This window comes from Culex pipiens, chromosome 3 (genome assembly GCF_016801865.2).
Source record: "Culex pipiens pallens isolate TS chromosome 3, TS_CPP_V2, whole genome shotgun sequence".
Taxonomy (NCBI): Eukaryota; Metazoa; Arthropoda; class Insecta; order Diptera; family Culicidae; genus Culex; species Culex pipiens.
Window position 1 is genome coordinate 135,414,773 of NC_068939.1, and position 20,509 is coordinate 135,435,281.

The 20,509-nt window shown below is 41.8% G+C and overlaps 2 protein-coding genes and 1 pseudogene across 2 annotated transcripts; 1 reads left to right on the top strand and 2 right to left on the bottom strand.

Annotated features, from left to right (window-relative positions):
* Positions 1–1,963: 1,963 nt before the first annotated feature.
* On the bottom strand, positions 1,964–2,918 carry LOC120413762 (elongation factor 1-alpha-like; annotated as a pseudogene).
* On the top strand, positions 2,846–5,964 carry LOC128093249 (uncharacterized). The gene is made up of 2 exons (XM_052709352.1): positions 2,846–5,280; positions 5,341–5,964. The coding sequence occupies exon 1, from the start codon at positions 3,211–3,213 to the stop codon at positions 4,489–4,491; it is 1,281 nt and encodes a 426-aa protein (XP_052565312.1). The 5' UTR covers positions 2,846–3,210; the 3' UTR covers positions 4,492–5,280; positions 5,341–5,964.
* Positions 5,965–6,513: 549 nt separating this feature from the next.
* LOC120413793 (8-oxo-dGDP phosphatase NUDT18) lies at positions 6,514–19,701 on the bottom strand. Its single transcript, XM_039574743.2, has 2 exons — positions 19,422–19,701; positions 6,514–8,920 (listed from the first exon to the last, which is right to left on the bottom strand). The coding sequence occupies exon 2, from the start codon at positions 8,524–8,526 to the stop codon at positions 7,516–7,518; it is 1,011 nt and encodes a 336-aa protein (XP_039430677.1). The 5' UTR covers positions 8,527–8,920; positions 19,422–19,701; the 3' UTR covers positions 6,514–7,515.
* Between the last annotated feature and the right edge of the window lie 808 nt (positions 19,702–20,509).

Below are 20,509 nucleotides of genomic sequence, written 5' to 3' on the forward strand. Positions count from 1 at the left end.
TTTTAAACGCTAACGGGTCGAAAGGGTCGAAAGCAACAAAGCTCAGTCGAGACATGCACCACTCTAGACGAGCGGGGGGGAGAAGGGGTAGGATTTCAAGTGTGCAAATATTTGGTGTGCAGTTATGATTTGCAAGGGTGGAGATTTTGGTGCAAAGCGAGGTGCAAAGTGAGTCCTTTAACGATTTTTGCAAAAACCTCATGAGATCATAGACATGTTTCCACAAGAATTCGCCCCATTCGACTTCGGATGTCATGTGTAAATCACATACAAAATTTTCATAGCAACACATGGTGAATTCAAATGACTTAACTTCATGTGACGACACACATGAATTTGGAAAGCTTCTCTCATAAATTTTCGATGATTTTTTAGTGGAAAACAAATGGTTTCTAGTGTTTTTTTTTTGTGTTTTAAACAATAAAAGTATTCATTTAAATACAACTTTTTTATCAATTTATTTTTCAAATATTTGTATAACATAATAACACACATTTCACTTCACTAATATTACACGTTTACTGTTCCGCTGCGTTGAAGAATGTGGACCAGCATAAGCCCGATTAAAAGGTTGCAAGCGGAGCTTCTCGAGATTCACAATGGACATCAAGGATGGGCTACAAATCGGCCTTCTGCCGGATCGAGAAATACTTGATTGTCTTGGGCCATTTATGCTCGGCCAGCTTGAGCCCTCTCGAAACGACTTGGCCGGTTCACCGGTCCGGCAGGGCATAACATTTTAGTGTCTCGATGATAAATAATGTGTGCCAAAACTTGCGCCACTTGTGATAGATCCGTACAAGGGGTAGGACAGTGAGTGATTTTGAGAAAATTTGAATAAATAGAATTGAGTAACATTGAGCCACGCACGTTTTTCAGAGTTTCTCAATCTTCACAATGATTTTCACAAACGACGTAACAAATTTTGACATTGACATTTCAACGCTGACACTGACAACTTGCAAAACACAAAAACAGCGGGAGCGTAAATTTTTCCGGCTGCCAGAAAGGTGTTGAGGGAGGCAAGAAGGCTTGGCCACTGCCCCAAATACCGAACCGGCCAAAAAGGGATGAATGCTGCTGCTACCGGAAACGGTGCCGCTGCTGGCAAATAGGCTCCGACGGCGGCTTTAGCCAAAATTGGCTGCTATTGCCACCGCCAAGGCAAAGAACACCTAGGCCGCCGCCTAAGAAGCCGTTTCCAAAGAGAGTGCCGCCGGTGCCGATGGTTCCATTCCAATTTCGTTCAAAACGTGGCAAAATGGACATCGTTAACGAGGTTTTGCTAAAGCAAAAAAAGAACCAGCTGTTCAAGGCCGAAAAGGAGAAGGATTGGGTGGTAGAGTTGCGGAACCCAACAAGGACGAAGCGATATTTGCGCATTGACAGGTATGCCATGAACGAAATCGCCCGGATGAGAGCTTGTGACTGCTGCCAACGTCGCCAAGGCGTCGACCGGAGAGTTCCAAGAGAAGCTGACCAACGAAGGACCGCGTAAACGGCGTGAAGGAAGCAAAAGTGCGCTGCCGGGCGAGAAGAAACGCAACCTGGAGATTGTCAGCAAGGTGCTGAAAAAGAAGCCGCCAGTGACACTGGAGCTGCTGTCCACAAGAAGAAGGGAACTGCCGGAGAAACATAGGCTGCTGCAAAGAAGCACGCCACAAAGAAGGTAGCCGCCACCGTGGGTGAGAAGAAGGCCATCGAGGCGAAGGTGCAGAAGGGTACCGCTAAGATTCATGTCATCACTCTGCCAGGGGTCTAGGTATGATTTTGGAGCAATATAAATGAGTAATACAAACACACAATAAAAAACGCATCATTCGCTTAGTCTCTGGTAAAAATAAAAATAGCTCGGAGCGACTGCTTCAGATGTCCCCCTCCAGTCCCACGACAATTTTCTTCTCCTAGATCTAGAAGGGATGCAACCGGATGATACAGCAACTCTTAGAGATTTTCGTGACGACTACGATTCCCGTGTGCTGGCACTTTGCTGGCTTTTGGAACCGCTGCTACAAGATCATGATCCGACCCGCCAGCGATTCGGGCCACTGCCCATCTCGACTTGCCGGAAAGACGAAAGACCTTCTCCTTGATTTCGCTGAACTCGCAAGCAATGTGAGCGGTGTGGCAATCCAGCACTGCGGTGTATCCGTTGGAGATCTGACCGGGGTGGTTCAGCACGATGACCTGGGCGGTGAGTTCTTCGAGTCACCGGCAACGTATCCACGACGCAGTTCCTTGACGGACACATTTTTGGCGTTGTCCAGCAGGGCTTCTTCGTGCGGACGGACGGCCAGGTTGACCGGGGCGAAGACGATGGGGATACCGGGCTTGTTCACACCGGTTTCCGTTCCCGGGGGGCAGATTCAGGGGCTTGTCGGTGGGGTCCGTTGGGCACTTGCCGTCAGCCTGGCTCTCTTGCGCTTGATGGCCTCTGCTTGAAACAAGTACATCTTGGTGGACGGTTTCAGCATGTTATCTCCGTGCCGTGGATTTAGATAATACCAGTATCGAATTCACCGGTACCGGCTGCGACGATCAACACGGCACAATCCGTAACAGGCGGAATCGACGTCGTCGTCGGGCGGAATAGTTTTTTCCCGGTTTCGTTGACTGACTGAACTTTAGCAGCATCGTGGCGTGAAAATATTTCTAATGTATTTGTAAACACGCTCTTCTGTCAACGTGGTCAACGTTTATTCACAAATTCCGCAACTCGGTGAACAAAAAATCATGAGGAAGATTGAGTAACTTTGAGCCACATTGAGTAATTTTGTAAAATTGAGTCACTCAGTTACTCTGTGTCCTACCCCTTGCAATAGTGTATGTTGTGTTCTGAGGAAACTAAATTTAGAGTGTAACACAAATACACACACAGGGGAAATACCAGACACACCTTGGGGAAAGAGAACTGTCATTACACGAAAGGAGGAAAAATAAAGATACACGCGGTTGTAATTTGGAGATTAAATTCGACTTTAATTTAGCGATTTAAACCCGGAATATAACACAACATTTGGCGACGAGTGGAAAAACGAACCCCAAGAAGCGTGGAAGTGATCTGGATTGAATTCGGCCGCGGAAAACGTTAAATCGGTGCGGAAGTCGGCACGCCAAGGGAGCCGTTCGACAACATAAACAAAGCAGAAAAGAAGAAGTAACCAATTCGGACGACAAGAGGAGGATTCAATTCGTTTGAATTTGGCGAAGATGGAAGGAGGAAACAACGCAGGTTTGGCACCGTTCGTTCCCGGGGACACGTCCACCGTCTCCGCCCGATGGAAGAAATGGAAACGTTCGTTTGAAATCTTTCTGGACGTAAACAACGTCGCAATCGCCGCACGCAAGAAGTCGTACCTCCTCCACTACGTTGGACCGCTGGTTCAGGATGTGTACTTCAGCTTGCAGGGCGATAACGAACCGGATGTTCCGACGGGCTCCGACGTGTTTCAAGAGGCGCTGAAGCTGCTGGACGAGTACTTCCTGCCGATGAAGTGTCTCCCGCTGGAGCGGCACAAATTCCGAAACCTTGTTCAAGCCGGCGACGAGCCCGTCGAATGTTTCGTCCTCCGGCTGCGAGAGCAAGGCAACCTCTGCGAGTATGGTGACCACTTGGACGAAGAAATCAAGGAGCAGATTTTCGAGAAAGGCGCGTCGGATGATCTGCGCGCGAAGATTTTAAATAAGCCTCAGATGACTCTGGCCGAAACAGTTGAAGCTGGTCGTTCGTTGGAGACAATCGGAAAGCACAAGAACAATTCGGCACTGGGCCCGGCACCAGTGGAGAGCAGTGTGGAGGTTAACAAAATCCGATCGAGGACTCGGCTGAACCGGGAGTGCTATCGTTGCGGCAAGTTGGGTCATTTCGCCAACGATGAGAACTGCCCGGCGAAAGACCAGAAGTGCAAGCGCTGCGGCATGGTGGGACACTTTAAGAGTTGCTGCAAGACGAAGAAGCACACATCAACGAAGGGAAAGCGGCTGCGGCAGGTGACTGGTCGACGCGGAAGTGACTCGGAGGACTCGGACGAATCGGAGCAGCAAAGTGATGACTCGGAGGAGGAGAGCGTCCAGTATTTGTTTGCAACAGAGCCAGGACGAAAAGGTACAGTTGCCTGCACTGTGGGAAGCGTTCGTACTAACTTTGTGATTGATTCGGGTGCCGGCGTTAACGTAATCGACCGACGAACCTGGGAGCAACTCAAGAAAGAAAAAGTCCGCGTCAAGTCCCAAAAGCCTTTGGTGAAGAAAACTTTGCTTTCGTATTCTGGCCATCCCGTTGAAGTTGCTGGAATGTTCTCGGCGGAAGTGGCAACAAAGAGGACGTCCACTGTTGCTAAGTTCTACGTTGCCGAAAACGGAAACTGCTGCTTGCTGGGTCGGAAGACGTCAGAAGCGCTCGGAATACTAAACATCAATACGGAAGCGTGCGCTCCGCTCACACAGGAAGGTCGTGCAGCGGCTATTAAGTTGAAATGTCAGCTGGAATAGAACGAGACTAGAGGACGATACGGAGCTGGAAGCGAGTCGAAGCCAAACGGATACTTTTCGAGCAAACCGGAAGAAGGAGAGATTGTTGTGTTCTGAGGAAACTAAATTTAGAGTGTAACACAAATACACACACAGGGGAAATACCAGACACACCTTGGGGAAAGAGAACTGTCATTACACGAAAGGAGGAAAAATAAAGATACACGCGGTTGTAATTTGGAGATTAAATTCGACTTTAATTTAGCGATTTAAACCCGGAATATAACACAACAGTGTATAGTACCTTTAACAAAATATTCTAGAAGTGAAGACACAGATTGAACTTGACATGCTGACCAGGAACGGAAAATCAAAGCATCGAAGTCACTCGAGGCGGGGTACGATCTAGAGATCCTAAATCCCATTTAGGGTCTCTAGTACGATGCCCCGTTCTTTTGGATTGGTAACCAAAAATTCTAACCACTAGGCAAAGGTGACTAAGTTTAGATTGGAATACTGCCCCAAGTAACCGTCCAGCACTAAAACAAAAACTTAATCAGCAATTGTTCAGCACTCTAATGCATGTTAGTCGTGCACCGGCACGTCTTAATGCAGATCAGCACTAAGATTGTAGCACTCAGTATTGCTGAATAAGTGCTGCTTAAGTGCTGGTGCTGGCAACTATGCTCATCGGTTTTCTAAAAACTGGCAACTAGGCCTTGCACACGTAGGAAGAGGGAGTGAGACAGCAGAAATGTCAACATTTTCTTACCATCAGTTTGTTTGAGTTTGCTGGATTAAAAATATATCGTGAGTATTAAATTTATTTGTTAATTTTTCTACTCTTACTAAAATACTCTGTTTTTTCAGAAAACTTGTTCCTTGTAACTTATTTTTCTCCCTGGCAAGGATCTAGATATGTAGAAGGTCGACTCACAGCAGTCCTGCGATGGAAATTTGCCATCATTCTTTTCCGGGAGACGTGACGACGTTAGGGCCGGAAACCCGTATTAAATAGAATCAGCCTAGGAATCAGCCGGTATAGTGGACATGCAGTCCTGGATGTGTAAAAAAAAACCATCATTGGCAAAAAAAATCAACTCCAAGGCATCTGGGTATCATAGTGTTTCGACGACTTCAACTTCCGGGTACTTCTTCTGGTCTAACATATAATCAATTTTCGTCGTGTTCCCCACGGGTTTGTTTCGAGTGTTTTTTATTTCTTGCGTGTAATTCTTTACTGTGTGAAATAAAATGTTATATGATGTACAAAATGATTTCACTTCGTTGTTTAATTGATCCAATCTTGAGCAACCATTGCACTTACAAAAAGCGTAATGATTGAACATGGTGATGTTATCATTCAAGTCGATACCAAGTTGCAAAATCAAATCAATGATCCACTTCCAATTTAGACGAGAGGATAAAGGCTTCAGGAACAGATCTACCCCCAGCGATGGCAGCTTGCAACTTCTGGTATCAACTCCCGGACAACCCATTTTCAACCAAAAAAAAAACTAAGTCAGTCTGCTGTGTCGGTAATCGAGTACAGAGTAAACAACACAGATAAAAATAGCATAGGGAGCTGAAGGAAAGGGAGAGAGAGCGAGAGAGAAGTTATTTTTTGCCTCTCTCAACTTTTTGACATTTTCTGCAGGGTTGGATAACAACAGTAGGGGCCAGCACTAAAACAGCCGAGTAAAGTCCAAACTCGGCCACTGTCCAGCACTGGAGTAGCTGTTAGTGCTGTTGTCAAAGCAGTTTAGCTTTTACTTGCAGCTGTAAATGCGCTGTCAGTGCTAAACAGTGACCATGTTTAAGTGCTGGATGGTTACTTGGGTGTTGTAACCAATATCCAGGGGTGTTGTGAAAATTCAATGTCCCATCGCAGAGGGTCAGGATTCAGAACCAAACTCACGAAATTACATATGGAACGGAATCTAAATATTTTTAAATGACTCTTAACATGCTATCATCTAGGCAAAGTTTTATGGATAATTTCACAAATAACCTCAAATAACAACAACAAATCAACAGTTTCACATAATAATATTATTTATTCCATGTTTCTCGTGTAGCGAAATTCTAGACATGCGTTTTATGTCGTGTCTTATTTTTAATAATTAATAATTTCTTCTCGTGACTTCTTCACTGTTTGCTTCCCCAAAATAGGCCTTAGTCTTAATTTGTTTGTTGTTTTTTGTTTCCGAACTTTTTCTTTTCCCCAGATTTCGAGCACATCGCGTTCCACCTAATTTCCGCATCACCACCACCACCATCGCCGAAGATCTCTTGTACCATTTACTCGCCCGCGGGTGCTAAATTAACAGTTTTCCTTCGTGTGGTTCAAACTTTTTTTTTCTTGTTGTTTTCGCTTCTCTTTGATTCAATCATTTTTTTTTTTTGCTTCTTTTCCTGCGCGATCACTTGTGCCCCTTTCTTCGCGGTGATCGTTGACTCACTTTTGTTTCCAGTCGCACCACCTGAAAACGGGCGCGCATTGCCAGGGTACCGTGCGAGGAGGGAGTTTGGTCACTATTTGTTGGGTGATTTTGGTGTTTTTTTGACGCAGATTGATCTGGAGAAAAATTGCTCATACTCGACCTGGCTCAACGAATCATATCTGCGGTAAACTTTACACAGTATGCCTGTCCACCTTGACATTTGTAATGCAATGGCACACTATAAATGTCTTAACAAATGTTTTTGATTCTTATAAATCAGCGTAGCGTAATCTAACCTGGACCCTTTCGAAGAAGGGAGGGTTTTATGAGGTTTGGTTGGAGATTCAAAACTTTTGTTTTATGAAGACATGTTGACCAACTCCCTCCGCCTCACGGTGTCCCGCAATCTCGTGCGAATTAAAACAATTTCTTTTCGCGCCGCGCGCGATTTCACTTACAAATCGAGCTCTGGGTACTAAAACAACTGGTGCCCGCCGTGGGTACAAAATTGGTTATAAACGGGCGCGCACTCTTGCTGGCGTGCAAAAACGGTACTCCTATATCTGCGTTTGTCAATTTCTGCGCCATATTAAGGATTCCACTATCGTACGACGTGGAGCAGGAGGGTGGAATTTTTGGCCGCTACGGTCATCGCGAGCCGGGCGCTGAGTTCCTTGTTGAGCTCGTGCCAGATGCACTTGCCGATGAGGGACACGCTTTCGATCGAGGGCCGGCAGATGACCAGCAGGGTTATGCAGATACCGTCGGTTGGGTTGGGCTGGGAGTTCGTAGAGTGGTGTTCCACGCTGAGGACGCCGTGTGGGCGGTGCTGGGGCAGGTCTGCGCCGAACAGTTCGATCATGAACTTCTTCAGGGTAGAGTGAAGACTCCGGCCAGGGTGGATTTCGACGGTAGGGAAGTGGTAGGCCGTCTTTTCGCTCAGCAGAACGTACACCTGTTGGCTGGTTTTGTTCTTGATGGCGACCACTATCCGCAGGTAGTTCTTGTAGTGAGCTTTCTTCGCTGGCAGGATGTCCCGATGCCAGCTGGGATCTTTGGGAAGGCGTCGGCGGTGGTTACGGGCCAGGTCGATGATTGGGAGAATGTCGTTTGCCCGCAGGTTCAGCTCGTTCAGGTTGTCGATCCACTTGGCTTGGATCGATTCTTGGTCCGCTTGGGAGGGTGTCTTGAGCTCACCACCCGTCACTCGACCTGTGAGCACAAACCTGAACCAAGAACCCCCGGCAGACTCCACGCCCAGCAGTGTTGTAATGTCCACCTTGAGGCCCGTTTCTTCGAGCACCTCTCGTGCTCCAGCTTCCATGATGGTCTCTCCGGGCTCCATGCGACCCGCAGGTAGGTACCACTTGCCAGCGCACGATTCCTTCGCTTCCTGCATCATCAACACTTCGTTCTTGTCGTTCACGATGATACAGGCCACCACGTACGTCACCGACTTGCCCACGACCGGAACGTAGTCCGAAGACGCCAACGGCTTCACACCTTGCGCCTCGGTGGCCGCATTCTGTTCCTCCAACGAAAAGTCACACAACTCACTGGTCAGCTCGTCCAGGTACTGACCCTCCAGCACGCGTATTAGATTCGTCTCCATAGTTCTGCCTCCTCTCTCAGATCATTCCCATAAAAAAAAATCCGCGATCACCGTCGTTTCTTCGCGTTATGTTGCCCACTGGAATGTCCAAACGAAACTGAGCCCACTACAACTCCGTGGACCCAACGCGACCCACGATCACTCTTTCTCCGAGCGCGTGCGCGCGATCGTGGTCTTTTCGAGAAAGCTTTCGAGAGAGAGCGTCGGTCGACTCACGATCAACAACAGATCCGTCGTCCGGAACCGATGATCGCGCATGTGAGCGTTAGGTGAGATTCTTTCGGCGACCCCCGCGGGGGTCAATCGAGCGGAACTCCGGGATTATGGACCGGCGTCGATCATCGCTGGTGCGGTGTAACGGTGCTTTGGATGTCCTCTGGTGGTGGGGTTTGGTCTGTTTTTGTTTTCGGGGAAGAAACAGAAGAGAAAAGAGACAAGATCAGACGAAGCGAAAGGTGAGGAATTAATAACTTAGGTGTAGAGGAAGAGGTGCGGAGAGAGAATTGGGTGAGTGAGCTCTGATAACGAGAGCGAAATGAATAAATTGGTGGGACCCACATTCGAGAGTAATTAAGGCGCACGCATCAAAAGAGGAGTAAACTCTAGAGTAAACTGCTCTTATTGTGGCTACGTCAGGTGTGTGCATGAATGGTTTGATTCACTTTCCCTTTATGTTTTTTCGAATGGTTAATGCACCGGCATTGTTTGTTAGTTAATCGATCATGATTGGATCATTGATGTGAAAATGTGGTCACCATTGATTGGTTGGAATTCCGCAAGTTTAAACTGTTTTTGTATGTGCATACAAACTGTACATACATGTTATACTAAACTACTTTTCTTACAAACGTGCATGGTTTTGCATGCAATTTTACCATCGATTTTTTTTCTGTGACTCCAATCTTTTTCGGCTGATTATTGTAATAAATTACTGGAGTTCAACGACTCCCAATTGAAGTTACCTAATCGCATCAAACTTTCTTTTTCAAGACAACCTACCGCAATCAAAAACAAAACACCAAAACCAGAATAAATTTCACTCTCGTTCGAACGCCGCCGCAAACAAATTGCATCTACCTAGGGGAAATATACCCATTTTAATCACACTAAGCCGTTCGACCAATTCTCATCACTTTTGCTATTTTCCGCTATTAAATCAACATTTTCAGGTGTGTCAACAATAATGAGTTGCTTGCTCACTTTTATTTGAGCTATTTATTACTTTGGAGCAGTCAAAAACATTTTATTTAAGCTGTAATTCATGAGCAAAGTGCTGATAGGCCGATAATAGAAATAGGCTGAGAAAGGGTATAGTTCCCCTACTTCGAGGTGCACTCGCTCGAAACTAATGCAATAATATTGTGCCTCCCCCTTTGAATTGAACTGCCACAGCATCGGATGGCAGTGTCTGGTATAAATTGCACCAAATAATGCACTTTAGAGAGCTTCAACTGAGCAGGTTTTCCGCGATGGCGGGTTACACTTGGTTGGGCCCGGTTGTGGGTAGTTTTTATCTTTTCCTTATGATTAATTTTGCAGTTGACTGATTCAAAAATCATGGGAAAACGGTTTCGTGGCTTACCGATTACGGCTTCCGCTTGAAAAGCAAAAGATCCATGGAACTAATCCCGGTCAAGCCGTTTAATTTTGTTTGATTGGGATTGAGCTTCGAATATTACATATTTTAATTATTTCTTATTTTGTACATTGATTTCTTATGTTTGCTTATGTTTCCATTGGACATTTTCAAAAAAAAAAACTCCAGATATAAATAATTCAATAATACAGGATTCTTCATATCCAGAGTTTTTTTTTGAAAATGTCCAATAAATAAAATTTTCAGTTTTTGCTTTTTGGGTGTTTTTAATACCCCTGACTCAAGGCAGTTTCAAAAAGCAAAAACTGGAAATTTGGTATATTGGGGACCTTTAACAAATTCCAGATACACTCAAACCCCGATGGTTTGACACCAACTGTTGTCAAACAAACGGGGTCACTTTTTAGTTTGACACCCCTTTTACACGGAGTTCACACACACTACTAAACGTTTGTTTTGATAGTGTTCGTGAGCGCCGTGTAAAAAGTGACAGTTCGTCACTTTTTAGTTTGACTTTGACCAACGAACGGGGTACAAACTAAAAAAGTGTCAAACGAAAAAGTGACCAACCACCGGGGGTTGAGTGTATAAACATTGAAATGTGGGGGCTGTCTTAACTAAAGTGCTATGAAATCATTGTAAAATCTATAAGTACCGAGATACGAACTGCAAATAAAATCCAGACTCGATAATCCGAAGCCTCGATTATCAGAAGTTTCGATTATCCGAAGATCGATTATCTGAAGGTTTGTATGGGACTTAGGATAATCGAATCATGAACATATCGACGTCGTCGTGCTATCTTGTCGCACCCGCCATTTCGACGTTCCGAGAAAAACGCGTTTTAATGTTTGACGTTGAATAAACAAAAACGAAAGCACGCAATGTAAACAATAACAAACACGTTTTGTTTGGCTGACCATTCTGTGCATTGTCCATTGTCCCGAAGTTTGGTTAAAGTTGGTTGCTGGAGTCCTGAGTTATAATTACAAATGTTTACGGTAGTCTAACTTGTACGTTTTCTGACCTGAAATCCCTTGGCCCTTTGTCGCAATTACATCAATTTTCATGGAGTGACAAGATAGCACGACAAGATTAAAACTTCTTTTATATGAAAAGTGACACAAATTTTCGGAGCTCTTTTTGTTTTCATTGAATATCTCAGGATTGAAATCGAATTTTGGGGATCTGTGAAGGTCAAAAGATGAGGCATTGTGAGCTGCACAAAATGGCGTTCTTAACTCAATTTGGTCCAAAATGCACGTACGACAAGTTAGCACAACGGCGACGATATTTCTTTTTAATTTTCATTCTTTTTTTGTTTTCTACTATCCCATTTTAGCACTTGGAACTTAAATGTGCGTAACTCAATCCAAACGAGAGTGTCTTACTCTGAGGTGCAGTCTCATAAAAGTTTATCCATAAAAAAAACGAAAAAAAAAAACAAAAAAAAATATAAATAAGGTATTTTTCCCTACTATCCCATTTTAGTCAAATTTGAATTATATTATATCAAAGAAAAAATATCTCTTGAAGGATTTTTGTAGCACTTGGAACTTAAATGTGCGTAACTCAATCCAAACGAGAGTGTCTTACTCTGAGGTGCAGTCTCATAAAAGTTTATCCATAAAAAAAACGAAAAAAAAAACAAAAAAAAAAATAAATATAAATAGGGTATTTGTCCCTATTTTGGGCCTGATACCTATTTTGGGTCTACCAAACTTAATTCAACGAAATTGAGCATTTCACCAAATCTGGCAGGAATCTGCCACTTGATAATGATACGTGCAGTCATAATCTTTATTTTGATGGGCAATAATAATTCACTTTTTCCTCCTAAAGGCTAGTATGCAGATCGGAAGGAAAGGGGTCAAGAAACAGCTTTACGAACAGCAGAACAAAGGAGAGGGAGTGATTTCTTGGGACTTTTCTTCACCCTCTCTGGCTTGCTTTAGCTGCCGCTGCTGCCCAATTCATTTTTTTCTTGACCGGTTCCTTCCGAAGTGCGTATACCGCTTAAATTAGAAATAAAGCAATAAAAATAACACTCTTCACTTTTTTCTTGACAACGCTAGTAGCCCATTAGGTCGAAAATTTTCACCACTTTTGCTTACTACCACCGGCAATATGTTTTTATTGGTGGGTTGTACAATCCCGTTGCAAAAACAATAACTAAACTGCCACCAAATCAATAAAATAACTGTTTAAAGTGACTCCGTCCATCTCGGGGAGAATGGCTCTATATACAGTTCATTTGACACTTCTACAAATTGTGACAGTGTGTGTGTGCGCTTTTCACAAGTTACAGTCTTTCTAGTATATTACGGGCTTGTTGTTTGGCTACGCAATTAATGTTTAATTATGTTTTAAACTCGTAAAGAATGATATAAATCATGTCCAATCTAGGTAGTTATGCACGTAATACAAATGAAATCAATCATTCTAATGTTGATTTGTTGCTTTAAGGCTAGTCTGCAGATCGGAAGGAAAGGGGTCAAGAAACAGCTTTACGAACAGCAGAACAAAGGAGAGGGAGCGATTTCTTGGGGCTTTTCTTCACCCTCTCTGACTTGCTTGCGCTGCCGCTGCTTCCCATTTGAAATTTTTCTTGACCGGTTTCTTCCGAAGTGCATACCTTACATTAAACATCACAATGATTTAGGGAGCGTTCTTTTATTACGTAACGTGAAAAATCGGACTTTTAGACCCCCTCCCCCCCCCCCCTCGTAACAAAATTTCTATACAAATTTTAAAAATTTTGTATGGAGCGTAACACGACCTCCGACTCCCCCCCCCCCCCTACTGCGTTACGTAATAAAAGAACGCTCCCTTAGCATGTTTGTCGACCGAAATTGTGCGGCTGTACTGTACGAGCTGGTGCTGAACCGTACGTCAAAAAAGTTCGCCACGTGCTTCAAGATTTCAACCAAAAGGTAGGCAGCAAATATGCACAAAGAAGGTCGTATGCTAGGAGCAATATCCCCAAAATAGGGACAAAAATGTTTTAGTTTCTCGGGCTTTTACAGAAATATAAGTTATTTACGTCAAAAATGTTATAAAGTGAGAGCATTAGCTTTGAAAAACCAACTTATTCATGTAATACATGCTAGGTTGCAGTCTTTGAGAATACATCAAATTAAAAGTGCGCTCGGCTTAGTAGGCCAAAATAGGGACGCATACCCTATGTAATGCGAATCGATCCCTAGACCCAACATTTCACGAAAAAAAAACAATTCTTGAAATCGTGAATTAAATTCACGAATGCGAGAACCACGAAAGAATATATTCACGTTTATAGTGCAAATGCACCATACTCATGAATAAATTCATACGTGGTTCTCACATTAGTGAACTTAATTCACGATTCCAAGAATTGATTTTTTTCTGTGTTCATTGCTTTTACAACATCGGCAACTACGAAGTTGACTTACTAAAGACCACAATTTTTGATTTAGCCCAAGCTTATTGGGCTTATTGCAACGACGGCTTCTTTTATCATAGGATTGGCCCTCAAAAAGTTTGAGCCAATTCAAAAATTATACATATATTTCTGGGTTTGGAGGAGCTGGGAATACTGGCAGGTAGGGATGGGTTTCGATTAGCGGCGTGCTGGATTTTCAATACAGAGGTCGTGAGTTCGATTCTCGTACCGGGATGATGAAGTTTGAAGCACAAAATTTATGCAAGACTTTTTCTTCTTGAAAACCTAATTTGTAAGATATTCTTGCATTTTCTAGCATAAATTTTTCATACGATCTAATCAACAAATCATTGCAATGTTTTATTTATGATGCCTGTTGTTTACACCTAATTTACATTCCACAAATTTGCTAGAAAGTATCGTCAATCTTTGGTCCGTAATGTACATCGTACGCACTTGTTGGATAGCTCTCGAATGGAAACACAAAATCTATTGAAGCAGCCAATTGATTAGCATAAAAACCGTTCCAAAAACTGATCCATCAGAAGCCAGCCAACCTGCGTACCAGCGTCATCGTGATTGGAATCTCAAGGTGACTTGGCTGGTTTTATTTGTTTTGAATTTGAATGAATACGGACGTGGCCGGGGCCAGTTCAAGCCTCCAGGAACAGGTTTTCTCTTTTCCCTCATCTCAACCTTAAAGCAATCTCTTGAGCTTATAGTGTCTCGCTCTTTTTCTCTCGATTCTGAGTCCGCACAGTCCCCACAGCGAATGTCTTAGAGAGAGAGACACCGCGCGAATGTTTTTGTCAGCTATGGGACCCCGGGACAGGTATTATATTAAAGATCTGGCGGTTTCACGGATTAAGTTTTAGCAGGTCGAGCCGAAAACAAAAATAGAGCTGAAACAGAAGAAAAATAAAGAGCTTTACGCCCAGAGTCACCAACCTCGACCGGTGGGCTAGTGGTGGTTCCACAGACAAACAGACGTGAACATTGATTTCTTTCCATCGCCAACAATAACGATCAGTTCAAATATAAATTCAAACAAGTCGTAGTTTCCAAGCAAACCGATGATGGCGATATCATTTGATTCGACTCTAATTTATTCAAACTTATTTTTGTTCTGGGATTTTGGCAAGAAAAGTGAGTCCTAAGATTCATATCCGTTTGTCTGTGGCGCTTCTCCACCGGGAGTTTAGATGACGATGGGGTGGTGTCCGTGCAGTAGAAAAAAAAACTTCGTTGCCACCAGCTTCAACTCTATATCCAAAGCTGCAGAAATGACTGGCTGACGGGTTGGACGCAATGATGTAAGCCAAGTGACTTGGGTTAATGTGGCAGTCAGGTAGAGATTATGTAAAAGAAATTCCCTACTACGCAAAACTAACACCGTTCGAACGACATCTATCTGGGGAACCGGTTTCCGTGAAACAGCCCACGCGATTCTGTTAGAGGTTTTTGTAGATAGTTTACATACATACATTTTCTGAGATTAAAAAATAATAAAAAATATTTCAAACTACTCTGTGTTTTCATGCACTGCAGTTTGAATAAAGTTTTTTTACGTTATTTTTTAAATTTGTATAGTAAAGAAAAAACATGTTCATTTGTTTCCTTTAAACTTTTAATATAGTATTTCTTTATCCATTTTGTTAATTATGAGCTTATTTTACTGGTCATTTTCAATCAATTAAATTTAGTTTTTTTTAAATTAATCTGCAAAAACCTACAAGGGTTTTTTTTTTATTTTGAAAATTCATGTATTTTTAACTTTGCAGGGATATTTTTTAGAGTGTTACAATATGGGACCATCCATAAACCACGTGGACACCTTAGGGGGGGGGGGGGTATGGCGATTGTCCACGGTCCATACAAAAAAGATTTTTTTTGTATGGACAATTGTCCACGAAGGGGGGGGGGGGGGTTGAGATTTCCAAAAAAGTGTCCACGTGGTTTATGGATGGTCCCTATTCTACAAAGTTGTAGAGCAGCCAATTACAATTTTTTGTTATAATAACATCACGAGTTCGTGATTTTTCGAAAAAAAAGTTCTAGAAAAGCATGGTCATACGACAAGGCAAACCCCTTATGATTATACATCCAAATTTGTGTAATTGTTTACAACTTTGTAGAAAATTGTTACACTCTTAAAAATGACCCTGCAAAGTTACAAAAAATACAAAATATTAAAATGGAAAAAAAAATCTTTATGAAAAAGAAAATTCTGGGTAGTTGCAGATTCGAAAACTACATTAAATTTTCCATAAAAAATTACACTCTCCACTCTCCAGGATCCCTTCGAAAGATTGGCTGCGCTAGGGTCTGATTAGATGATTAGATTAGGTATGAAAAAAAGAACCTTTTTTTGAATTCTCAATACGCCATCAAATTTGGCGTAAATTTTGCATTAAAGTCACACTGACATCAAATGTTCAAACGTTCACAATTTTCGGCTGCAAAAATGGAGCTCAGATTTGTGATCATCTCTTCCCAAGCAACACACTTTGTCAGATAAACGTATTTCCTAACTGGTTGTTTAACCAAACGGCCTCGTTACCACAACTTGTTCTACAACTCCTGTGCATTGGAAAAAGCGCACTTTTTTCTGTTGTATAACTTGCCAGAATAAGATTCAGGTTATCAGAGTAAGTTGTACAAATGTATTTGACAACACTGTGCTAGCTAACAAGAAATTCAACGAAAAAAGGGGGCGTGGTTAACGGCTGTGCTGTCAAATCAAAGCGCACACTGAAAAGGAAAGATAGATTGAAAACAGTTGTCTAACCGTTACCCAACTTACACGTAAACAAACAGTTCTTATTAGAATTTCAATCAACGACGAAGCCAATATGAATAGTATCTCTGACTATTTTGGTACGCTATTTCTGCCCGATTTATTTAGAACAAAAAATTGAAATTGTATGAAAAAAAAACAATCCTCTCGCGCTCTCTAACTGTGACTCTTGTGAAACCCTCTTCATGGCGAACTTTTAGATTTTCCTTTTTTGATGAACTTCGTCTTTCCCAAGATTCGATCCGATGACTTCGACGATTTGTTGTTATCTTCACGGCAGGTCCAGGCGCGCTTTCACATCTCTCCACGAGGCTTCATAGTAAACAAGCTGGCCTAAACGTCAATAAGAAGGCTGCTGTCAGCTTTGTTATACAGCAGTGAGCTATACAACTTAACACCAGAAAAGGCTGTCATTGGAAATAAAGTTACATAAGTTTGTTTCAAGTCAGTTGTTATAACTCCTAATTAGGACAAAGTTTCACGCAAAACGAAAAAGATTTTTTTTTCCGATTTCGTGTGAGTTGACGTTGAATTACCCCGTTGAATTACCCCTGAGTATACTCAGGCGTGGTTTTGATATTCAAAATTCTTTTATCGGTTTTCTCCAGAAACCAGAAGGAGTTTCCCGGAAAGCTCTGAAAATAATGAAATAAAAACTTCAGAGAGGTTTTGGAAAATACATGATTAATAACATTTAAGCTTTTTTTCTGTTTTTTTTTTTCATCCGAAAGTTTAGAGGCATATATAAACCACGGAACGGAATCGACGTAACACCTTATAATGTGGCCCTCTTAAACCTTTCGGTTTCGTCAACGGATCCACAGTAGCGTGGTTCACGGTTATATGAAAAAGACAAAAGTGTTCAATTTCGTTTGCATCAACCCGAATTTCAAAGTACTATGACCCCAGAAGCTAGCCTGAAAATTTGACTTTAAAATTCCGGTTGATGCAAACGAAGTTGAACACTTTTGTCTTTTTCATATATCCGTGAACCACCCTAATCCACAGGCGTGTATCGTTTTTTTTGCGACAAGACTCCGCCTCCCGGGTCTCCTAAGTGTGAAGGTATGGCACGGGGAGAGGGCACCGAAAACCTATATTTACACTTAGAATTTTTTGCGTCCGCCTGGGGATTCGAACCGGCGACCTCTGGATTGTGAGTCCAGTGCGCGGTCCGATTGATCCACACAGGCAGACGTGTACACTTATTTTTTGACATTCTAGAGTCCTCCTCCCTCATGTGGAGATTGTTTCCTCAAAAATGTATAAATATTTAAACAATATTTATTCAGAAATATCGAAATTTTAAATCGCAGATTGTCTTTAATTTTATTTAAAAATATTTAACGAAAATGTTGATAAAAACGAGTTTCTCTTGGCCAATCAGAATATGGCAAGTTATGAACTTTTTCGTGATTTTTTTAATTTTAATGTATACATTAAATAGTTATTTTGTTTTTATAATCAAGTTCATTGATTTTGTCACCTTGGAAGCGGGTCTAGGTTCTCGCGAGGAACACGAAACGTTACCAATTTTGAATCTTTCTCGGGATTATATTTGGCCAGATAATATGCTTATCAAAATTCATCGTTTACAAATTCAAGCTCATTTGAGATCTAAAAAAACAATGTTAGGTTTGGATCAATTTTGGTAAACAATAAACCACAAAAAAAGGTAATGCATTGTCTTAAAAACAAAAAGCGATGACCCATAAAATCATTCAAAAGAACAAACTTATTTTCTCTCGAAATTACTGGCTGAGATTTCAATGTATTATTTTGTCACAGCTAAATTAAAATAAAAACGTTACTTAATCCACCCTTAGGTGGTTCGCGTCTTTCTCACATTTAAAGGGTGCTCTCCAAAATGCAAAAAGTGCGTAAATAACACTTAAGTGCTTATAACTTTTGATAGGGTTGTCAGATCTTCAATGTTTTGGACGCATTAGAAAGGTCTTTTGAATACCCATCCTACGATAGGTCGCATGAGAGATCCGGACAACGTTTCCATCAAAATATCGGAGATTCGGCCTCGAAAAAATGCGTAAATAATACTTAAGCGCTTATAACTCTTGATAGGGTTGTCAGATTTTCAATGTTTTGGACGCATTGGAAAGCTCTTTTGAATACCTATCCAACGATAGGTCGCATCAGAGATCCGGACAACGTTTTCATCAACATATCTGAGATCCGGCCTCCAAAAAGCGTATAAATAACACTTAAGTGCTTATAACTTTTGATAGATTTGTCAGATCTTCAATGTCTTGGACGCGTTAGAAAGAAGACCTTTCTGAAAATGTATAGCATGACGGGTTTTCTTACAAAAACCACCCTTTTTACAATCTTCCGGACTATTGTTAAAATCGTTTTTTTTAGCACAACTTTTGAAGTATTTAGCTAAGCTGCATAATTTTTTATAGCGACTTATGGGACCCCAAGACGGATCGAATGACGCCAAAACGGACAAAATCGGTTCAGCCAATGTCGAGATAATCGAGTGACAATTTTTTGATCAACATCCCACCACACACACAGACATTTGCTCAGAATTTGATTCTGAGTCGATAGGTATACATGAAGGTGGGTCTAGGAGGTCTAATTGAGAAGTTCATTTTTCGAAGGATTTTATAGCCTTTCCTCAGTAACGTGAGGAAGGCAAAAAGGACTTTAATCCATAGATATAAAAAGGAAACAAAGAAATGTCTAGCATTAAGAAAATAAACATATGGTCAGAGCGTTTAAATTGTGCTATTTCTTTGAAAAGTTCGATCGATTTGAGCGTCAACAGGTGTTTATTGCTGCATTTTAAATTTGGTCACTACGACTGCAGTGCAGTAGATTTGCTAGTGTTCAATCGATATTTCAACTTCCACTCGGCACGTCACTTTGGCTGTTCTGTGAGCTGCATACAATCTGAATAAGCATGTGAATGTTATTCATACAAGTCAAATCAAATTAAATTGTTTCACGCGTAGCAAGATCAGTAGTGTATTCATAACAACCTTGAAGAACTTCCAGCAGTACTCACTGCAAGCCGGAAACAATAGTTGCATCACGGTACGTATAGCAAACCTACTTACCAATCCCAAATCCGGTTGCTCTATTGCCAAGTTCTGCAACCTTCAGCTAAAGACACACAACTTCTTGGCAAAACTCAGCTGCTAGAGATGTCTCCAACAGTAGCGCACTGACTGACTGAACACGCAACTTATAATCTGCAACTATAATCAGCTTTAAGCAAATGCACTTCTGTGGCAGCTATATACGTAGTCGTACAGATACTGTTTATTCAAATCGAGCCGTAGAATAAGATGATTAAAGCGGCGGTGACATCTCTCGCCCGAGTCACACAGTTCAATATTAGTGCAGAAAAGAGGAATGTTTGGAAGTTCGAGCCAAACAAGCAAGAGAGTGGGAAGAAAAGTGCGACGACAAGAACGACGTTTTATGCTCTCACTAGTACTAGCGCAATACATTTATGTTGAGGGGTCGTCCATAGAGTATGTATTCATCAATTATGGGTTGTTTTAAATCAAATTTGTAACTTTGCTGTATAAATAGGATTTAAATTTGAATCCCAAATTTACGTCATTTTGGGACGACCCTCCGTTAGTATCAAAACATAGTCGCAGTATTTACAACCACAGCTGATTCACCGACAGTGCGCGTCTGTATCGATACGATAGATAGAGACATGCAGCAGTAGCAGCAGCTAACTCTCACACATACTGGTAAACCGGTGCGTCCCGAACTGAAATGTGCTGTATAACTAGTGTAAAGAAGAGACAGATTTTAAGTATCAAAGAATGGAGACGCAGGGTCTTTACATCGGTTAGAAATAATATCGCTTTTCCATTTTGGTTTTTTTTCGGATTAATATTTTGGACATAACGTAGACTTTTCAGGAATGAAAATTAAAACATTGTATTGTTTTGTTTGTTTCCCAGTTTTTTTTTTCAAAAACAACAAAAAAGAGTTGCTTACAACAGACCGTAACCGCCTTGAGTCAGGGGTATCAAAAAGCACCCAAAAAGCAAAAACTGAAAATATGGTTTATTGGACCTTTTCAAAAAAAAAAAAAAACTTCAGATATGCATTGTGAGAATCAGATTCTTTTTAAAAAAAAAATTAAAAAATGTGTTTGTGATGAGTGAGTATGTCCGGTTTG